At 36.7% G+C, this 20,427-nt stretch overlaps 2 protein-coding genes across 6 annotated transcripts in view; one reads left to right on the top strand and one right to left on the bottom strand.

Moving 5' to 3' along the window:
* Positions 1 to 1,060: 1,060 nt before the first annotated feature.
* LOC111483141 (UNC93-like protein 1) lies at positions 1,061 to 3,239 on the bottom strand. The gene is made up of 2 exons (XM_023129287.1): positions 1,628 to 3,239; positions 1,061 to 1,519 (listed from the first exon to the last, which is right to left on the bottom strand). Exons 1-2 carry the CDS (start codon positions 2,782 to 2,784, stop codon positions 1,291 to 1,293), a joined length of 1,386 nt encoding a protein of 461 aa, XP_022985055.1. The 5' UTR covers positions 2,785 to 3,239; the 3' UTR covers positions 1,061 to 1,290.
* An 852-nt stretch (positions 3,240 to 4,091) lies between these two features.
* The window catches only part of LOC111483140 (endonuclease MutS2), a 23,627-nt gene continuing 7,291 nt past the window's right edge, over positions 4,092 to 20,427 (top strand). The window contains exons 1-13 of one of the 5 annotated variants that reach the window (XM_023129282.1): positions 4,092 to 4,505; positions 10,716 to 10,844; positions 13,077 to 13,244; positions 13,329 to 13,412; positions 13,680 to 13,730; positions 14,583 to 14,639; positions 14,802 to 14,884; positions 17,211 to 17,340; positions 17,562 to 17,621; positions 19,064 to 19,306; positions 19,388 to 19,468; positions 19,557 to 19,704; positions 20,040 to 20,167. In XM_023129282.1, coding sequence (XP_022985050.1) covers positions 4,236 to 4,505; positions 10,716 to 10,844; positions 13,077 to 13,244; positions 13,329 to 13,412; positions 13,680 to 13,730; positions 14,583 to 14,639; positions 14,802 to 14,884; positions 17,211 to 17,340; positions 17,562 to 17,621; positions 19,064 to 19,306; positions 19,388 to 19,468; positions 19,557 to 19,704; positions 20,040 to 20,167 — 1,632 coding nt within the window. In that variant the 5' untranslated portion in view covers positions 4,092 to 4,235. The remainder of the gene's footprint in view (positions 4,506 to 10,715; positions 10,845 to 13,076; positions 13,245 to 13,328; positions 13,413 to 13,679; positions 13,731 to 14,582; positions 14,640 to 14,801; positions 14,885 to 17,210; positions 17,341 to 17,561; positions 17,622 to 19,063; positions 19,307 to 19,387; positions 19,469 to 19,556; positions 19,705 to 20,039; positions 20,168 to 20,427) is intronic. The other 4 variants (XM_023129283.1, XM_023129284.1, XM_023129285.1 and 1 more) reach the window with 4 other exon arrangements.

The raw sequence follows: 20,427 nt of genomic DNA, 5'->3' as shown, positions 1-20,427 counted from the left end.
ATGGGTGGCATTCGAGACCAGCGAATTGTCCTAAAAATAAGGGCCTTCCTTCTTCCGCTATAAACCACTCCCTCTCCATCTTCCCATTCCTCGCATCAATATCCTCAGCCCTTCTGAGTTGGTTTGTACCTCCACCAACGAACAAGCCCCAGGCTGAGACCATTTCCCATCTAAATTCTTCATATTCCATTGTTCCTTCTTTCTTTCATTCATTCATTACACTACATACATTACAACTGCTGCTTCTGCTTTAGGGAAACAATGAATCGCTATTCATCTCATTTCTCTGTTGCCCTCTTATTATTCATCTCATTTCTCTGTTGCCCTCTTATTGTACCTTCCATGTGTTCATTTTTGAAGTAAAATAACCCAGCACAATGCCTTGGATGTCCATAATTAAGGAACCCATATCCAACAAATTCATAAAACAAGAGTTTGAATCAGCTCCCTTTTGATACAACATTTTTATCCTTTTCACCTCTACGCTAACCCATTTCGGGCTAACAGTGCATTTTATTAGCCTTTCAAAATTAGTAACCATTTATCTGTTTTTTTTTTTTTTTTTGTAGTAATGTAATAAGAATAGTGNAACCATTTATCTGTTTTTTTTTTTTTTTTGTAGTAATGTAATAAGAATAGTGTCACACGGTCTTGCTACTGCTTCGCTCCCTTTCCCTTACTTCACCTCTCCCTTTTCCTTACTCCACCCCTATTTACTACGGACTAAGTTACGTTAAAATACCACCAAATTGAATGCCAGTGATTCCACACCAAGGAGATTGTTTGTTTTGGGTTAGTAAGCATAACATTCTAGGTCTAAGTCCTAATATTATAACTGTATTTTTTAAACTAGAGGGCAAAGTTCAGTATTACTTTTTGTAATTTAGCCCAAATGGACTGAAGGATTGATATAAGAGATTATTGCTGAAATAGCAAAATATGTGGAATTGGCTAAGAGCTCAACACATCCAAGGTAGATCAAGATGTTCTTAGAAGACCCCGCCCCGTTTAGAGTAATGTTTAGTAGAAAACAAAAACTTTGCTCCTCAACTCTGATGTATCTTAAATTAGTAGAATCCACTTTCTTGACTTTGGAATAACGCTTGCAAACATTATTGAGCTGACTCATATACAACATCAACTTGGAGGACAGCAAGGAGTATTGCATTTTTCAGGAAAGGCTAATAATAGAAGCGTCTGAGCTGTGCGACATTGCATTTTTCAGCAACATGTGCTTTACATTACACCAAGAAGATGTGGACAAAATCTAACTTACACAACTATGGAAACCTAAAGCTGTGTCAAGGTTGATGGAGGAGTAACCTCCTTCGGAGTTTCGTCAGCTGGCTTCGTGTCATCCTTCACGGCCAAGAAGACCAGAATTGCCAGCAGAGGATAACTCAGTGTTGTGAGCGACCAATTCACAACCAACTGGGACATGAAGGAGACGTGGTGGGTGTCAACTTGCCAAGCAACTGCAGCACCTGCACTCTGCACCCCTTTATAAAATCCACTATACCTGTTTGATGTCGTCTAACGTGAGTCAACAGATTACATGATAATATATAATGGGTAACAAGTTTTGAAAAAGAACAAAAGAAGAATATTACAAGTTTGAGGGGGATACCTGCTCAAGGTCTCTGAATCATCAGCCAAGGCCCCAATCACCCAGTACACCATGCTCTGGAACATGGCATCCAACAACCCGAAACAGAAGTATAAGAAGAAAGGGCCAACAAAATCAGAACCTGAATCCTTGAAATCCAACTTGTCTAGCAAGTTTTGGCGGGAGTATCTGAGCTGGTTGGCCAGGCCACCTGCCCATATTCCAGTACCCAAGAGCGCAACCACGCCAATTCCAAACAAACCCCTGGCCCTCCTACTCTTAAAACTGAAATCCAATATGTATCCTATCCCAACCGAGCCCACCATCTGTGCTCCCCAGTAGAACACGTTGTTGAACCCTCTTGTCCTCAAGTTAAATAACACCCCATTAACGTTATTGAACTGGTAGGTGTAGAAAAAGTTACTGGACCAAGCAGCAGGGACAATCAACAGCATCTTCCAATTTAGGAACAACTTGAGAATCGCAACAACCTCGGTTGAAACGCTGGAGTACTTGATGTTGGTGCATCGTGAACCATCATCACGAACCACGCGGCTCGGCTGCAAAATCGCCAGGGAAATGAGAGCGCCAATGGACATGAAGCACATGAAGCCGATGTAGGTACCATCGTTGACGGAAGAAGCACTGGTGCGGTGATAGTTTAGGATAAAGGGTATTAGACCCCCGATAACGCCCCCCATGTTGAATATACTCCAGAAGATGGAAATATAAGTGCCCTTGCGGTCGGGCGGCGGATACGAGGTCATGATGGCGCCCTCACCCGCCCAAAGGAAACCCGCACCTACACCCAGGATTGCCCCAGCAATGATTGCGAAGGTCTGCTCCTTGTAGTGGTTGTAGTAGAGGAAGGATCCAGCGTAGAGGACATAGGTAGAGCAACCGGCAAAAAGGGTGAGACGGGGGCCAAGGATGTTGTACACGCCACCACCGATGATGCCGAATATCGCAAAAGTGGTGTACAGGGCGGTGGAAGCATTATCGGCCACCGTCGTATCCACCTGGCCCCCACCCCCCATGCCACTCAGCGCATTGAACATACCCGGACAGCAAAAGCAAACCAACCCAATTAACGAAACCTGAACCAGCGGCGAGTTATATCTGAATAGGGTTTTTCTTGGAATTTGGGGTGCGGATTCTTCATCTCCCTGGAAACCCATGATCCCCAAAAGAATGAAAGATGGATCGAAGGTGGATTCGTTGAGGCGCAGTTAGTTAATATACCAGGGTTCGCGAATCAGAACACGTGGGAAGAGTGGGTAGAGTGGCAACCCAATTCTTAACAAACCCCTGATTTCTCTGCGACTGGATTTTTCAAAATTTACTTTCTATCCCCTCTCCAATTCTTAACAAACCAGATCCTTCAATTCACACAGTACACACATCTCATGGGCCACACTGCGGCTGGCTTTTCCATATATATATATATATTACACCACCTGGTTCATCCACCGTTTGTGAGAGTCCAACAAGAATCTTGTTTTGCCGGCCAGCTCTGTTCTGGATCTTACTTATTCGGCCTGCATCATTGCCTCATCTATTCTTTCCCCATATGATGAAGCTTTAATTTTTTTAAAAAGTTAAGAGGGTTGACTATGATTAAAGAGACGAAATCCACATGGTTAATAATATAGTGACACGTGTCAAGCTTTCTTTGTTTCATTTTTTTACTACCTTTTCCTTTTCCTCTCTCTCTCCTATTTTTTCATCCGAAAATAAATTGTTTTTTTCACAATTTTTTGAACGTATCCATTTCTATTTGCAAATCTCTTTTGAACACGTCACTGGAACGGACCAGCCGGCCGCCGATCAGGATTTCTCATATGATACATCAATATATTTTGGAATTTGTTGGCGTTATTATGAAAATAACATGATAAATAGCTTGTCAAAACTGGGTAAAAGTGGAAATATAATAAATGTCTTAATTTATTTATTTTTAATCATATTTTAACGTCACGTCCGTATAGAGTATAATTTAATTGATAATAATATTTGACTAAAAAACTGAAATAAAAGAACCTTTATATTATACTGCTCTTTCTTGTTCTTTAATTTATTAAAGATTTTAACTAAGGAAGAATAACTTCCCCAACTTAAAATTTTAAAGAGAATATTATATTATTCAAAATATAATCGACCATTAGATTCTTCACCGTTTTAGTTGTTAAACTAAAAAACTGAGCAAAAATCCAAACATTAGAAATAAAAGAATACACAGTCTTAAAATTATATTTTAACATTACCCAAATTTTATTTTGATAAGATTATGAATTTTAGTAAAAAATAAATAAATTTATGAATTTTTTTACATCATTTTTAGTACAAAATAATGATTATTTAATAAGGCGTAAAAATTATAATATTTACGCAAATTCAAGTAAAACTTTTTAGTGGGAATTTATGACAGCTAAAAGTTTGGGGATAAAGATTGGAAAATTCCGTAAAATATGAATTAATATATTTTCCGGGAAAAGGCAAAATACCATCCATTGGAAGGTAGACGATGGAATGTAGATAGCATGAGCAAAGGTAGCTATTAGCGGGAGTAGCAGCTTGTTCTTAGGACCAAACTCTCTCGTCCCTCGTCGGTGGCAGCCAGGCTAAAACGATGCTTTCTGCAACTGTTTTTGGCCACCACCTCACCTGGATCAACTCTGCTACACTGCCGGTTATCATTGTCAGTTCGTTCAGATTCCAGAATCGAGCTGTACCCGTACACTTCTCCCTCTCCGCAAACATTTCCGTCGGCAATGACATTAGAGGTGACAGAAACAGACATTCAATCCACCTTGATAGTCTCAGAGCGCTGGAATGGGATAAACTCTGTGATTCCGTTGCTTCCTTCGCCCGCACTTCACTGGGCCGTCAAGCTATCAAGGTTTGTATCACAGCTAAATTCTCATATTCCTGTCCTTGTTTCTGTTTTTTCCTATGAAGAGTACTGCTTCAATTTTTTATTTATAGACTTGGATGCATATTACTGAGTTAGGCCAAACTAATTCCTGAAAGTTGGATAGCATCATAACCAACCGATTGATAAAATGTAAATCTAAATATATCATCTGCTAAAAGATTTCATGCAAACAATTGCTCTATAATACGCCCTCAAATTGGAGCTTGGATGGTGAGTTTAATTTTGTATTTGAGAAGAAATCTAAGAGTGAAGTTCTTTATTAGAGTTTATTTATGTACTGCTAGCATATATTGTCTACTTTAGCCCGTTTCATATTGTCGTCAGCTTCACGGTTTTAAACGCGTCTACTGTGGAGAGGGTCAAACCCCACCATTTATAATAGCCCAAGCGCATCGCTAGCAGATATTGTCCGCTTTGGGCTTTCCCTTCAAGGGCTTCCCTAACGTTACAAATGGTATCAGAGCAAGATACTGGGCTTTGTGCTAGCAAGGACGCTGGCCCTCAAGGAGGGTGGATTGTGAGATCTCACATGGAGGGGGGAATGAAACATTCCTACCTCTTCCTAGTAGACGCATTTTAAAAACCGTGAGGCTGAAGACGATACGTAACGGGCTAAAGTGGACAATATCTGCCCGCGGTGGGCTTGGGCTGTTATAAATAGTATCATAGCCAGACTAGGGTGGTGTGCCAGCAAGACGTTGGGTCCCCAAGGGGGTAGATTGTGAGATCTCACATCGATTGAAGAGGGTAACAAAACATTCCTTTTAAGGGTGTGAAACCTCTCCCTAACCTACGCGTTTTAAAATTCGTGAGGCTGACGACCGTACGCAACAGATTAAAATGGATAATATCGGCTAGCGGTGGGCTTGAGCTTGAGCTTGAGGTTGAGGTTGGGCTGTTACAATTTTATTAAAGGTGGAGAAGAGTTATTCATAAATTGGATCTTTTAGAAGTTTTTATTTTTTTTCTTTAAAAATCAACATCCTCTTGATACCTCAGAGCTTTCGAGCTCAAGTCTTGAATTAATTCATAGTTGTTCAAGCTATACAAAGGTCACAACACGGTGGGAAATGAATTGAGGGAGCTCACTCACAGAAAACGCAACATAACTCGGAGAACTTTGTCTAAACTTTTGACGTTTAATATGTGTGATTAAATAAGTACAAACAAGTGCATTATTTGAATAAATTAAAGTAAATTTCACAATAATATTTCATTAAATAAGGAAGCTAAAAAATAGTAAAGACCAGTATTGCTCAATACTCACTAGGATGTGTCAGAGCTATCCCAAAATGAAATTCAATAGAAGACGAATTCAGTTAGGGAGAAGTTGCTATTGGTTTAACATTTAGTAAAATGAGTTCAAGCAAGAAGATCAATGGAATATTGTTGCTGAGAAAGTAGACAGTGGTACCTGTTGGGATAACATGCACCAGGAAGATAGGGCAGGAAACCAAGATCCTTTAAAGGGAGATAAACAATCTCTACTAAAACATCAACAATTTCATTCACCAAAGAATTATTGCTCTCGTTATTTTCCAACTATCAACATCAATATGTTGGTAAAGCAGATGTCCATTTTGGTAAAAAACAAACAGCATGATATCAGCAGGAGACTCTTACAACCACAATGTAGGAGAAAATTGTGAAGTTCTTGATGCCATGCTCGAGGTTTCTCGAGACCATAAATGACTTTGGAAATATGTACACACAGGAGGGGTTACCCTGATCAATAAAACCTCATCATTTAGCTGTCGAGATGTATCTATGCAAAATTGACATCAAAGTTGGAAAACCGACCTTGACTAAGTTAGGTTCAATACAAGACTAATTTTAATTTTTTGTATGTTCAACCATAGAATTGAAAGTTTACTAGTACTGTTGAAGGATTAGCCTTAAGAGATAATTGTGTAATCTTAAATTAAAGAAGTAGTTGATCTCCCTATTTTGTCTCTATTGTTATCTAGTATCTAGGCCCTAATTTAACTCTTGTTACCTTATATCTAAGGATTTATTTATTTAGATTTATTGTTACTTAGTACCTAGAGATTTATTTGGATTTATTGTTATTTACTATCTAATGATTTTGTTAGCCTGCACATGTACTTCTCTGAGAATTAATTAAAAAAAATAGCAGTCTAACTTAGACTTGCAACATAGTATCATATCGTTTATAGTCGATTACACCTAAAGTCCATCCTTATCGGTGAAGCCTTCAAAGCAAAAATAGCAGTCTAATTTAGACTTGCAATATAGCATAGTTAGACTTGCAACATAGTATCAGGTCGTTTATAGTCGATTACACCTAAAGTCCACCATTATCGGTGAAGCCTTCATAGCTGCTGATCATTTACTGTGGCCAAGGCCTCATTTCCTCTTGTTTATTCCACCATCATGTTAGAGAAATTTCAAGTCGTTCCTCCAATTGTCATCACAGTATCAAATTCTGAGATTCAGATTTGAAGTATTCAATAATGGAGGGAACCAAAGGGGGTCGAAGGAAGAAAAGGAGGCAACAAAACTAAGCTCCAAATCTATCAAAACTAAACTCCAATTCTTGGAAGAACTGGACAGTACCTTAAGAAAGGCTCCTATGCAAAGTGCGTAGATGCTCCGGTCTACCTAGCTGTCATCCTCAAATACCTTGCCACTAAAGTTTTGGAATTGATGAGGAATGCAGCACGCGACAAAAAAAAAAAAAAAAAAAAAAAAGAAAAGAGGATAAACCCTAAGCATGTTCTTTAGCTGCGAGGAATGATGAAGAGCTTAGAAGATTGCTTCAAGGAGTCACCATTGCAAGTGAGTGGAGTTCTTCTGAACATCAATTGGTTCTCCTTGATAAGTGAGCACAAGAAAGGCAAACAATGTCCATGAAAGTGCTCCAAGAGGAGTGAGTACAAGAGAGGCAAACAACGCTTGCGAAGTGCTCCAAAAGGAGTGAGCACGAGAGTGGCAAGAAACGCCTATGGAAGTGCTCCAAGGGGATAGTATTCACGAGTTAGTATCCAAGCTGAGAATGAATGATATCTATTACTCAAGTTGGGGAGAGAGTCGAAGGATTAACATTAAGTAGATATTAATGTAATCCCATTAAATAAGAGAAGTTATTGACGTTATTTAGTATGTAGGCCCTAATTTATCTCTTGTCTAGAGATTTATTTATCTAGATTTATTGTTACCTAGATAGTATCTAGGAATTTGTTTGGATTTATTGTTACTGGAATTTAGTTAGCCAGATTATAAAAGGTATTTGAAAATTAATAAGAAAACAGCAATTCAGACTTACAACACATACTTGATTTTTTTTTTTTTTTTTTTTTTTTTTTGTTGGAAATGAAAATATATCTTTCCATTGATGAAGAAAAGAGTACAAGAGAAAATGGTAAAACAACCTAGAAAGAGTAGACTGGAGCACTTGAACCGTTTCCTGGCCGTGGTTTCTCTGTGTTTAGTGTAAGAGGTCTCTCTCCTTTTGGTGAAAGAGGCGGTCAAAGTCTGCTTTTTTCTATGGTGTTCCCTTTGAAGTTTGTTTTTGTTTCTGTTCCCTAAAGCTTGGTAATGTGTGGATTCTGCTTCAAGCCTGCATTGGTTCAGTCTATGCGGAGTTTTGTTTGACAAGGCTTCACAGAATCTTTGGAAGCATGTTTCTCAATGGGCTAGTCTGCTTGAGTCTCTTTCTCAGGATTCCACGTGGGGTCTTTTCTTCTCAGATATATATATATATTTTTGGGCTGTTTGATTTTTGTTCTTTTTCATTTTCACTCGGATGTAGTTTTTATTCTTGAGCATTAGTCACTTTTCATTCTTTCAATGGAAATTTTTGTTTTGTGTTCAAAAGAATTAGACTGGAGAGAAACAGAAAATAAGAGGAAGACAGAAAATAAACAAAGAACAAGGAGATTAAGAACAAACCACTACAAGAAAACCTCCCCATCGTTTACTAATATCTTGAAATGAATACCCAACGAAGCCGGTGAAAGAAAACACCAATAATTGGCACCAGTATCTTCAGCATCACCTGATGCTCTAATTGTCAAACTTTGGAGAAACTAGTGATACTTTGAGATCCATGAGAGTTTTAAGACGACTTTTACTATGATGCATTTTTGACATGATGTAGCATAAATGCGTAATTGATGGTTGAAGCTATGTATGAAACTAATTTTTTCGTGTATATCATTGAGTAGGAAGAGTAAGATTTATACAAGAGGGATCCCAATTATAGCTCCTAAAATTGAACAATTAGTACAGGCCTATAAGGAAAGAAATAATTACTTACAAATTGACATCAAAGGAATTAAATAATATCCAATATTTTATAGCTTGATATTCTACACTCCATATCAAGTTGGATGGTATGTTCTGGTCATGCCTAACTTAGAAATCAAGCCACCAAGGGTGGTCCGATGTAGTGCTTTGATCAATATATTTGCAACTTGCTATTAAAAGGGTCATGTCTCCAGTTGATTGTATTTGTATCAATCTTTCTACTGGTTACATGGGGACCTATCTCAAGACATTTCATTCGATCATGATGTATAAGATGTTTACGATTGCTACAGTTGATTAACATCAGTTCTATAACACCTTCTATTTTGACTTAAGCTTCGTGAGAATGCATTTTAACCAAATTCCTTCATAAATCTCATGGGCTAACGATCAGAACTCAGCTTCAACACTGGGTCGATCTAGACATGTTATTTCTTGATACGCCAGATCACTAAGTTTCGCTACACATAGGACAATACCTTGAAGTTGACTTATGGTCAAAAGGATAGCCAACCCAACTTGCATCGGTGTTCAATAGATCAATTCATAGTCTTTTTGGACATGAGACCTTTGCTTGGTCCATGCTTGAGACATCTCAATCCGCATGCTTCTTAGACAGTTTGTTTAGACATTGACCTATTGATGTCTGGTCGGCTGTGAGTTAACTAAATTAGTTATCCAACTAGTGATGATTCCTGCCCTGATCAGTTGCTTCATCTTCAAGCTTAGATCCCAATTTTGGGGTTGCATTTATAGGTGTCTCAACTGGTTTGCCACCAATCCTTGTAGTCTCCTTTTACGAGATCTAAAGTGTATTTTTTTTTTGTGACAAAAACGTCTTTGCCAATTGCTAGATCTAGCTACTTCCATACCTAAGAAGTACCTTAAATGTTCCAAGTGTTTGATTTTAAATTCCGTTGACATAAGTTAGACTATTTCTTCAAAAGAAATTCACGTGTGGCTTACATCATCGACATAAACTATTAATACAACAATCTTTCCTGGTGGGGAGTGCTTCAAAGCAGTGGTAAAATTTTCAAACCAAGCTCAAGGTGATTGCTTAGCCCATAACAAGATTTCTTGAGTTCACATATCTTTCCTTCGGTGTATGTGCCCCAATATCTTGTAGGTATGTTTATATACACTTCTTTTATTAGGTCGCCATTCAAGAATGCATTTTTTTTACATCAAGTTGAAACAATGTTCAATCTCAATTTGTTTCCACAGATATAAGTACTCATATAGTATTTAGCTTGGCGACTAGAGCGAAGGTCTTTTGATAGTCAATCCCATAAGCTTCGATGAATCTTTTAGCCACTAGACAAGTCCTGAAACGCTCTATACTACCATTCCCATTGTGTTTGGTTGAAAAAATTCATCTACATCCCACAGTGTGCTTGTTTACGACTAGAATTGCACAGGGTCCATCATGGTGCTATAAGAAAAATGTTTCCCTAGCCCGAAGTCATTGCTGGTAGACTTTTTTTCAATGTCTAATGTTCAGTGGGTGTTTTTTGATTCATTCAAGGAGAACCTTCTTCATTTGATGGTTGGTCCTCCATTGGTGCCAAAATCTGGTTCAAAAGGAATTAGAGGATTTTTCACAAGTCTCTTCCTTGGGTTGATCGCTTTGGTTCAACTCACCTTCCAAATTCTTTGCAGATTATTCTATTTACGATATATGTTTAAATTGGAACGCCTTTATATATTCCTTGTACTTTCTTTTGTATTGTTGCCCTGGGGTAGTTTGTAATTTTGAGCATTAGTCTCTTTACATTATTTCAATGAAAAGTTTTGTTTCCTTCCAAAAAAAAAAAAAAAAAATAGTTGATATTAACTACCTTAGGAAATTTCTTTTATGTTACATTTAAACTTGTTTTGAATCACTTTATTGCTCAAGAACAGGCCCAACTTTGGTCTTTGAACCGGACATATGAAGAAAGCTTGAGACTTTTGGATGAGACTAATGCGGCAGTAGAAATGCACAAGCATGGTGGCTGCAGCTTGGATTTAAGTGGCGTCGACCTTCGGCTGGTTAGTGCATTGTCACTTATTTTCCCTTTTTACCATGGTGAAATCATCTGAAATTTGGGAAGATGGAAGGTTAGAGACTTTTTTCCTTTTATAAAATTTTGAATAAGCTTCAATAAATCGGTCTTTAACTTCTTTAACGGTCAACGGTCCAATCGAGAGACACCAACAGTCGAACTCTGTCCTGACTTAAATGTAGGCACTTTTTATCCTTTTCAACATAGGGAAGTGAAGAAGACTCCATTACCGAATATTCAACCGAAGAATTTACATAGGGAATCGAGAGACTCCTTTCGCCCACCAACTGTAGTAGTGAAGTGCTCAACATGCAAGGCAACTGAATTATTTCCTATCTCCAAACCGACCTTATTAATTAAAAGTTCACCATGCATGATAATTGGAGAAGTATCAATTTCGAAAGCCTGAGTGAAAAGCCCTTGCAACCAACAGCTTCCTCAATTAGTTCTGAATTAAGAGAACAACAGAAAGCCATATAAATCTTTCCCTTCCAATTTATTGCTAAAATTAACCATAAAAGGATGAATAGGAGACCGTTCATCTTCCTTTTACTTCCCAAGTCCTCAAACAATCCAAAGGATTGCTAAACCAATCGAAATCCATGATATTCGAAATTTCCACTCTAGATGAAGCACGCTTAACTGAAGAAGAAATTTGCACAACATCACCATGTGTTGAATCATGAATAACCACATTGGCATGGATAGAAGTACATTATTCTTCTTCACTTCAATGCAAGCCTCAAACCAATTCAACATGTTTATGGTTTTCAACGAAATACTAATGAATCCACTGCATTTTTGTCCAATAGCCTCAAAATTTTGGAATAGGTAAACTTTTAAATTGGATCATTCGTCCAAAACTCTCCGCCCATTCAAATTTTCCATGATCTTGCCAAGAACCAACGATTCCTTTAACTTCTAAACCCTCACAAATGTCCATTTTAATTTGACTTTATCAGCAGAAAATGGGTTGAGCATGCAACTTCCAGAAATTAACTAACAATCCTCAAAAGTGTGAAGCCTTGTAATCACAAAAAGCAACTGAAAATCCAAATTCACTGCATCCTTTTCTTTTTTATCCAAAAATCCTTGATGGGAACCACAATATCATTTGAGGAAGTCCTCGTACCATCCCAAACTAAAGACCCATGCACTTCATAACCAATTTGATCTTCTTTAGAAGAATCAATCTTTTATAGAACCAGATAAAAACTCGTTCAACATTTCTTGTGTTGGAGAGTATTGAGAGGAGTAGACTCATATTGGCTAATTAGGAAGAAGATCATGAGTTGAACAGTATCTCTATTAGTATGAGACCTTTTGGGAAACCAAAAGCAAAGCCATGAGAACTTATGCACAAAATGGACAATATCATATCATTGTGAACGTTCATGATTCCTAACATGGTATCGGAGTCATGCCCTTAACTTAGCCATGCCAATAAAATTCCCAAGTGTCGAACAAAAAAGTTGTGAGTCTCGATTAAGAGGAGGTTGTTCGAGAGCTTTAGAGAAGGAGGCTCAAGGGAGACTTTATGGCGTACTTTGTTCGAGGGGAGGATTGTTGAGGATTATTGAGAGGAGTAGTCTCATATTAGCTAATTAGGAAGAAGATCATGAGTGTATAAGTAAGGAACACTATCTCCACTGATACGAGGCCTTTTGGGGAAACCAAAAGCAAAGTTATAAGAGCTTATGCTCAAAGTGGACAATATCATACCATTGTGGAGGTTCGTGATGCCTAACATCTTGGAATACCATCAATCCTCTTTTGTTTGCCCCAGCCGGAACTAAAATGCAATTCCTTTGAAGTTTTTGCAATTCCTTTGAACTAAAATGCAATTCTTTTGTTTGCCCCAGCCATAACCCATAACCCATCCGCTCAAGTTTTTGGGTTGTTGCTGATTTGACAGTTTGTACCAACAAGCCATTGAGAAAGAACATCCAAAAAATAGATGACTAAGAGATTCCCCTTCCGCATGGCAAAGACAGCAAATAGGAGGCAAAAGACATGAAGTAGGAAGCTTCCATTGAAGCAAATCAGCTGTATTCAGATAACTATTAAACAAAATCCAAGAAAGAATGCTGATTTTTTTTGGGCATTCTGATTTCCACAAAGCTTTAAACAGATCTTTTGACATAGGAGAAGAATCTGCCTGCTATCAATTGTGTTTTTATTCCATTGTACTTCAAAGTGCTTTGTCTTGTTGTTAAAGGTGAAATCTGCAATGGAACATGCTCAAAGGAGTCTTCCAATGGATGGAAATGAAGCAGTTGCTATTGTAGCTCTTCTACAGTTTGCTGATATGTTGCAATTTAATTTGAAAACTGCAATCAAAGAAGATGCGGATTGGTCTACACGTTTTATGCCCCTAACAAAAGTGGTAAATGAAGCATCTGGGTATGACCTTAAAACGCTGCTCTATTCTATAATATTATGTGACTTTTTGTTTAAACCTTGATTGTAGATAATGGGAATGGTTGTAAATCAATCATTGATTAAACTGATACTGAATGTTGTAGATGAAGATGGCTCAGTCAAAGATTCTGCGGTTTGCTTTTTATAAACTTGCTGGTTTTGATTTTGTTACTAATATATGTTTCTTTACATTTAGAACCCTAATAATTTTGTTTTACAAAGCTCATCTTCATGTTTTTATTCCATTTGGATATTTATGTCATTTCCCTCACGTTTCTTTATGTTGAAAATATTTAAACATTTGAAATATTTAAATTTGAGAGCTTCTGTTATTTATTTATTGTATTTTTTCTTAATTTACCATGGTCCATAATCTCTCTCTCTCTCTTCTCTTCATCAGAGTTCTGCCTTAAGGCAATCTCGAGATCAAGTTCGAAAGCTTGAAAAAAAGGTGAAGTCTATTTTTCCTTTATTGAAGTTTTAAGGAAGCTTTGCTGTTCTGGGAGTTGTTAATCTTTTTGACATAAGGTTTAGTTATATTTTATGATTGACGAGGAGGTAAATCTTGGGCTACATTTAAGTGATTTAGTGCACCATATGCCTGATCTTGTTTGGATTGGAAGCATGGGTTAACCATTCCACTCACAGGCATAGTAGTTCTTGTAATCCGTTTTTCTATTCTTGTAGGGAAGAATGTATTTCTATCTTATCTCTTTCCTCGCGAGGAAGTATTTATGAAAATCTTTAGGGAGTGTCTATAGCTATCTTTTCCTCGACATCATAATATACTTTTAGTAGAAGGTTCCAAAAGCTATAATTATTTTTTTAAAACTTTTAAATTTGTTCTCGCATGCATTGCCCATCTTCTGGAGATCTTAATGTGAGAAAAATCAACACACTCTATAACATTGAGATATGTTTCTATTGCGTGCTTTAGTGCAGTTTGAGCTTTACAAAACATTGGAGTAGGACTTATTCTTTAATCTTTAGATTTGCACTTTCAGCTAACACATTTAGATAGGTTTTCATACCTTATACTCATCCTTACATTCCTTTTTCTTGTACTTGTATAAGGAATGAAATTACCTAAAGTTTTGAAATACTCTAGATATTTTTTTATTTGTACCGCTCTTGTACATGTAATAGCATTAGCTACCTTTATTTCCATTTATAAGTTTCCGGAAAATGAGATTCATATTATCATGCTGCTGCCTTTGATTCAAATTATAAGAAAAAAATTATGAGCTCGATGCTTTAAGTTCCCTTCTTTATACTAAATTCAACATCATTTATTTATGTACAGCTATGTCAGTTAATGGACAGCCTAGTTAGGAACGCAAAGAGTGGAACATCCTTTATGGTAAGAAGTATCAGATTGGACTTGTATGAAGCATTAAATAATTTGTTTCTTTTCTAATAAATGTTTATTTATAATGATAAGAGACATGTAGATTAGTGGACTGATTTTTTTTTTTTTTTTTTTTTAATCTTTGTAATTGATACTACTATAATTTTGGCTTAGGAAGTAGGAATTGTTGATGGAAGGTGGTGTATAAAGTCAGAGGGTGTTCAATTGATGGATGTTAAGGGTCTCCTGTTATCCAGGTTCATCCATTTTTAACCTATAGCATTCATGTTTGTTACATCAACTTATGGAAATATGCTTTATGGCCATCATTCTCATGCTAAATTTAACGCTGGTAATGAAGATATCGTTGTTTATCAAATGCAGCTGTGCTTTAGTGTAGTATATTTTTATTAAAAAAATAATAAACCTGCAAATGTATTAACAAAGCTCTAGTACAAAGGAGGACGATGTGACATCTCCCAAGTTGCAATAAAGCTTACAAAAAAGTGGCTCAGTTAGCAATATTAAAAAGTATTCTCCTTTTATTGCAAAAAAGCGCTCTCTTTTGACAGTTTTTTAAACCAAATTTTCATTAACAAAAAAAAAAAGAAAAAAAAAAAAAAAAAAAAAAAAAAAAAAAAAAAAAGAAAAAAAAAAGAATACAAGAACATCCAAAAAAAAACCAAACCCAAAGAGAGCCCCTAAAGATAGTGAATCAAGCCAACTAAGACCTAATGAATAATGACAAAGAATTCCTTACCGATGCCCAAAGAAAAGTATAGAACATAACAAGGGACCAAACATCACTAGGAACACTCTCTATTCCTCTAAAGATTCTATTGTTCCTCTCTCAGAAGATCCCACAACAATAAGGCACACACTTCAACTTGTCACAAGAAGCTCGTTTTCTCCCAAAACAGAGGATGGAGAAGTAACTCCTCGATCATCTCACTGTAGACTTTGTGTCGAGATCACTAAAATTCAAACACCTCAAAAAAAAAAATAACTCTATATAGATCGTGCAAAGTCGCAACTCTAAAGAATATGAACCAGGTCTTTTTCTGTCACCCCGACAAAGAATTCAATAAAAAGGCCCTACTAAAGAAGACAGTTGTCTAAAGTTGATCAAGAGTATTAATTAGTTTGTGAATAACCTGCCAGACAAAGAACTTAACCTTGTTTGAGATTTGCACCTTCCATAGAGCAGAAAAAACACTCCCTAGAGGGGGTAGGGTCCAGCAAGTAGCGAAAGAAAGAGCTATAGGAGAAGCCCTCAAAAGGGTTTGGGCTCAAGAACAAACATTCCTTCTCCTTGATATAAACTCAAATTCCTCAATAAAAAGAAGTTAGAGAGTCATGACATCCACTGTTTCTCTATTGGACAATAGACGATGGAAACTGAACGAAAGAGAGGGATAGCTCCCATAATGAACCAAGACATCAACCACACAATGATTTCTCATAGAGAAAAAAGATATGATCGAGGAAACATTGTGTAGAGGTTTATCCTCCACCCACTTATCCTTCTAGAACTACGTTTCCTTCACATCATCCATAACACATTAAACCAAGTAAGAAAAAGAAGAGAGCACACTAATATTTTTTTTTCCATAGAATTTTGTAAGTGTCTTTGACCGTACCTGACAACCACTTACAAAGATGAGACTCCTACTTGCTCACTGTAATATCCGTACCACAGGGTATTGGGAACATAGGAGAAACGCTACATCCATCTAGCCAACAACGCTGTGTTATAGGCTGTTAAGTTCCCTTTTTGACTTCTCCATGATGCAATATCCCTTTTGTTCGATATACTAAATAAAATATACTGTGTCTAGTCATCAAACCATTGCAAGTTAAGGAGGCTATATTAAAATCCTAGAACAAGGAGACTATTGAGAGTTTATGCAAGGATAAAAAGTGGAGACATTTGGGAAAGTGCTATCTCAAGTTTGAAACGTGGAATGTGAAAGAAAATGGAAAAAATGGAGAAGATTGGTTGTTAAGGAGGATAAATAAAAGAAAGAAATTTTTAACTTTACTGCTTTGGAAGAAAGATGGTCACGTGGCTCTTGGAGAAAAATGTGGGGGATTTGAAGGATCTAAATACCTTGAAGCCGTAGCTTTATAAGGCGCTTATTAAAAGATACTGCATTCTAGTCCGGAAACATTTTTAGTAAGATTCTGTGATTGCTCACTTGAAGCTGCACATTACTATCTTGAATATAGCTGCTCTCTCACATTAGTAATGCTGGCTTGTAACAGTGATGTGGATGATTTATACTTTTTTATGTTGGAGATTTGAGAAAACAAATAATGAAAATAAACTATTTATAAAAAATAAAATGGATTGAGTTTTATTTCTAATAAGGCAACTTAATTAAAACTATAGCACTTTCTGGGAATTTGTACATCATGTACTGGTGAAAATCTGAAAAGTAATTGAATTTGAAGATTTTTATTATTATTATATTATATTTTATTACTATTATTATTATTTCTTTGTATTTCCCCCAACTTTTTTCACATGATAGGAGATTAGCCCCCAAATGTTTCACATCTGAGAAGAATGTATTGTTGTAGTGCTGCAGGGATTGGTACCATCCTAGAGCCACTCTCTGCTGTTCCTTTAAATGATGAGTTGCAACAAGCAAGGGCAGCAGTGGCAAAAGCGGAGGAAGATGTTCTCTTTATGCTAACTGAAAAAGTATGGGTGAGATGATTAAAAAATAATAGATGATCTTTAAAAATGTCAAAAGTTAGCATATCGGTGTTAATTTTGTAAACTTAAAATGCGATAATTATACTTCTGGTGATTTTAAAGATTAAACTCTTCCTTCCAACGTGAAGCGAAATTATAATGTTTAAATATATTTATTTAGAGTATCTTAGTTTATGATATGATGTTATAATCCTATTTATGTTCCGTGACAGGTGAAAATGGATTTTGAAGATATTAATAAACTCATTGGCTGTATAATTGAATTGGATGTGGTGAGTAATTATCACTGCACCCTCAATACCCTTCTCTCCCTAGCTTAACTATTCAGGTGAATCATGTTTATCATTCTATTTATGAGCTCTCATGTTCCCCTTGCCTTCTCATTCCGTTCTTTGGCCAATTCTAGATGTTCTTGTTAAAATAAAGGCCTAATACTAATATTATCTAGAAGCTTCTTGGAGTACCTACATGAATAATCTAAATTTATCTATTAGTCATCTCTAGATTTATCTTGAAGATCGTAAATAAGTATCTCAAAAGAAAGGTTCTAGAAATATCCTAGCATTTCTTTAGGCTCCAAGAAATTCTAGAGAATTTGTTTAGAAACGGATAACTTCTTGGTAATATCTAGGACATTTTAGATCCAAGAAAGGCCTAGAAAACTACTTTTACCTAGGCTCCAAGGATTTCGTACGTATAAATAAGGAGTTTGTTTCCATAAGTAAGCCAAGTAATGAAAAGCTAGAAAGTGTGGGTGAGTGTGAGAGTGTCTCTTAAAAGTGTCCATCTGTGTACTTTCTTAATAAAAGATTCTTTCATTCAAGAATTTCTCTTCCCCGCTGTGCTAATTTCTTCAACAGTTCTCAATTATACTTGCTCTTATTTGTGGATGACTACAATCAGAAGCAAACAGACAGGCCAATTAGAAGGTTTTTGAATCCCCAATTATAGGAAAAGAACAATGAACACGAGGCCTTTGGAAAAATGTAAACTTCAATCTAGGTGATGGTAAGAAATTTGGATTTTGGGAGGATGCTTGGATCTCCTCTTGTCATTTAAAAATTTACCCCTCTATATTCTATGGTAAACTCCAAAGCCTCAACTATACAGGAGTGCGGGTTGGACACAAATCAAACCTGGGACTTCAAGCCAAGAACAGGACTTTTAGACAGGGAATTGGAAGAATGGACCAGCTCCACTTCAATCCTCCACGATTCTCCTCCAGATCATCTTTGGATCATATGTGGTGGAATCCAGACTCATCAGGCAAATTTACTTCGAGCTTTGTTGCTAAAAGGTTACACGATAATACTGATTACTTAGATCTCTGTCTCAACAAGTTGTTTTGGAAGAGAACTGCCCAAAGAAGGCGAAGAGGAATTCTAATATTTCCTTATCCTCGAACATGTGCCTTGCATGTAATGAAAATGAAGAGACCTTCGGTCACCTCTTTCTTCATTGTCTGTTTGCAAAGAAGGTTTGGAATTTCATCTTTAATTATTTTGATTTTGTCCGTTGTCCGCCTAAATAAGTGGAGATGGGTTTGTCAAAATTGCTTTCTGGTTGGTAGCTTAAACAGAAGGCAAGGATTATATGATCATAAATTATGTACCCTCCTATTTGAACTATCCTTGTGCAAATTTCAAAAAACGACCACGCTCATATAGTAGATTTATTACTTGACTTGTAATTCATGTTTTTCCTTGATGGACAGGTCAATGCGCGAGCATCTTATGGTCTTTCATTTGGGGGGGCATGTCCCAATTTAATCTTACCAGGTGGGTGCAACTCTTCTATTGCTAATGTCTACTTATCAGGGGACCAAATATCTGAGGCATCACACCCAAAGGAGAACAAATGGGTCCTCTATTTACCCAATGCCCATCACCCTTTACTAACTCAGCAATATAGAGAAAGTTTGGAAAATGCCAAGAGGGATGTTCGAAATGCTGTTACTGTAAGCTATACTGAGTCTGATACTGTAGAAAGAAGTTATTTAGTAAATTGAAGCTACTCTGAGTCATCATCTTTCTTGTAGGAGATAGGGAGAAAACTTCCTGGGGGTAATATGTCATGGAAAGAAAAGGAAGTTGCCGATATTTCATTATTAAAAATGAAGGTAATTTGTTATTGTGATTTTGTGTCCGTTGATAAACTCTTCTCGCACCATTATTTAATACATTCAAATAAAAAGTGCTTCTTATTAGGTTGAACAATTGGAGCAAGCTCGTCCTGTTTCGGTTGATTTTGCAATATCTCACAGAATTCGAGTTTTAGTTATAACTGGCCCTAATACTGGGGGTAAGACAGTTTGTTTGAAGACCATTGGATTGGCAGCCATGATGGCGAAATCAGGTATGTTTTAAGAATGATTATTTTTTTGGTACGCGATGATTTCGGTTTCCATTTACAAAACGAATTCAAGTCGAGCTTGGTTGCTCAGTCTTGTGACCCAAGAGGGGCCGTTAATGTGGTGGAATGAGGTTTAATTTATGTAACCCATTCAAATCTAGTTTGTTATGAGGAATGATAAATTATTATCCCAAGAAATGCGGAGTAGTTTACTATATAATGAGTGGAAAATGTGAGATATCGAATTGCTATACTTGCATCAATTTTGTTGCTTGTGATATAGGCTTTTTACATTGGAATATTTAAGTGACCTTGCGGTTCCTTTGTTCACTTCATAGGGCTTCATGTTTTAGCTTCAGAGTCTGTACAAATCCCTTGGTTTGATTCTGTTCTTGCTGATATCGGTGATGAACAATCCCTAACCCAATCTTTGTCCACCTTTTCTGGCCATTTGAGGAAAATAAGTGTAAGTAAATTTGGATCCTTCATCTCGTTTCTTCAAATTGTTTTTATCTCAATATACAAGCAAGACGGTTGGACGGTTATCAGTTTTTTATGATTTCCTTACCATGCATGCATCTCTGTACGTGCCATAATCATCAGAGATATTCATGTTTCTTAATCATAGCGAACCTTTTGTGAGTTGGTTAAGTTGTGAAAGTTTTTAGCTACTCATGTTTTGGGGGGGTTATTACCTTTTCTTTTTTTTTTTTTTTTTTTTTTTTT

This window comes from Cucurbita maxima, unplaced genomic scaffold (assembly GCF_002738345.1).
Source record: "Cucurbita maxima cultivar Rimu unplaced genomic scaffold, Cmax_1.0 Cma_Scf00008, whole genome shotgun sequence".
NCBI classification, from domain to species: Eukaryota; Viridiplantae; Streptophyta; class Magnoliopsida; order Cucurbitales; family Cucurbitaceae; genus Cucurbita; species Cucurbita maxima.
This window is presented reverse-complemented; position numbering and strand designations above follow the sequence as displayed.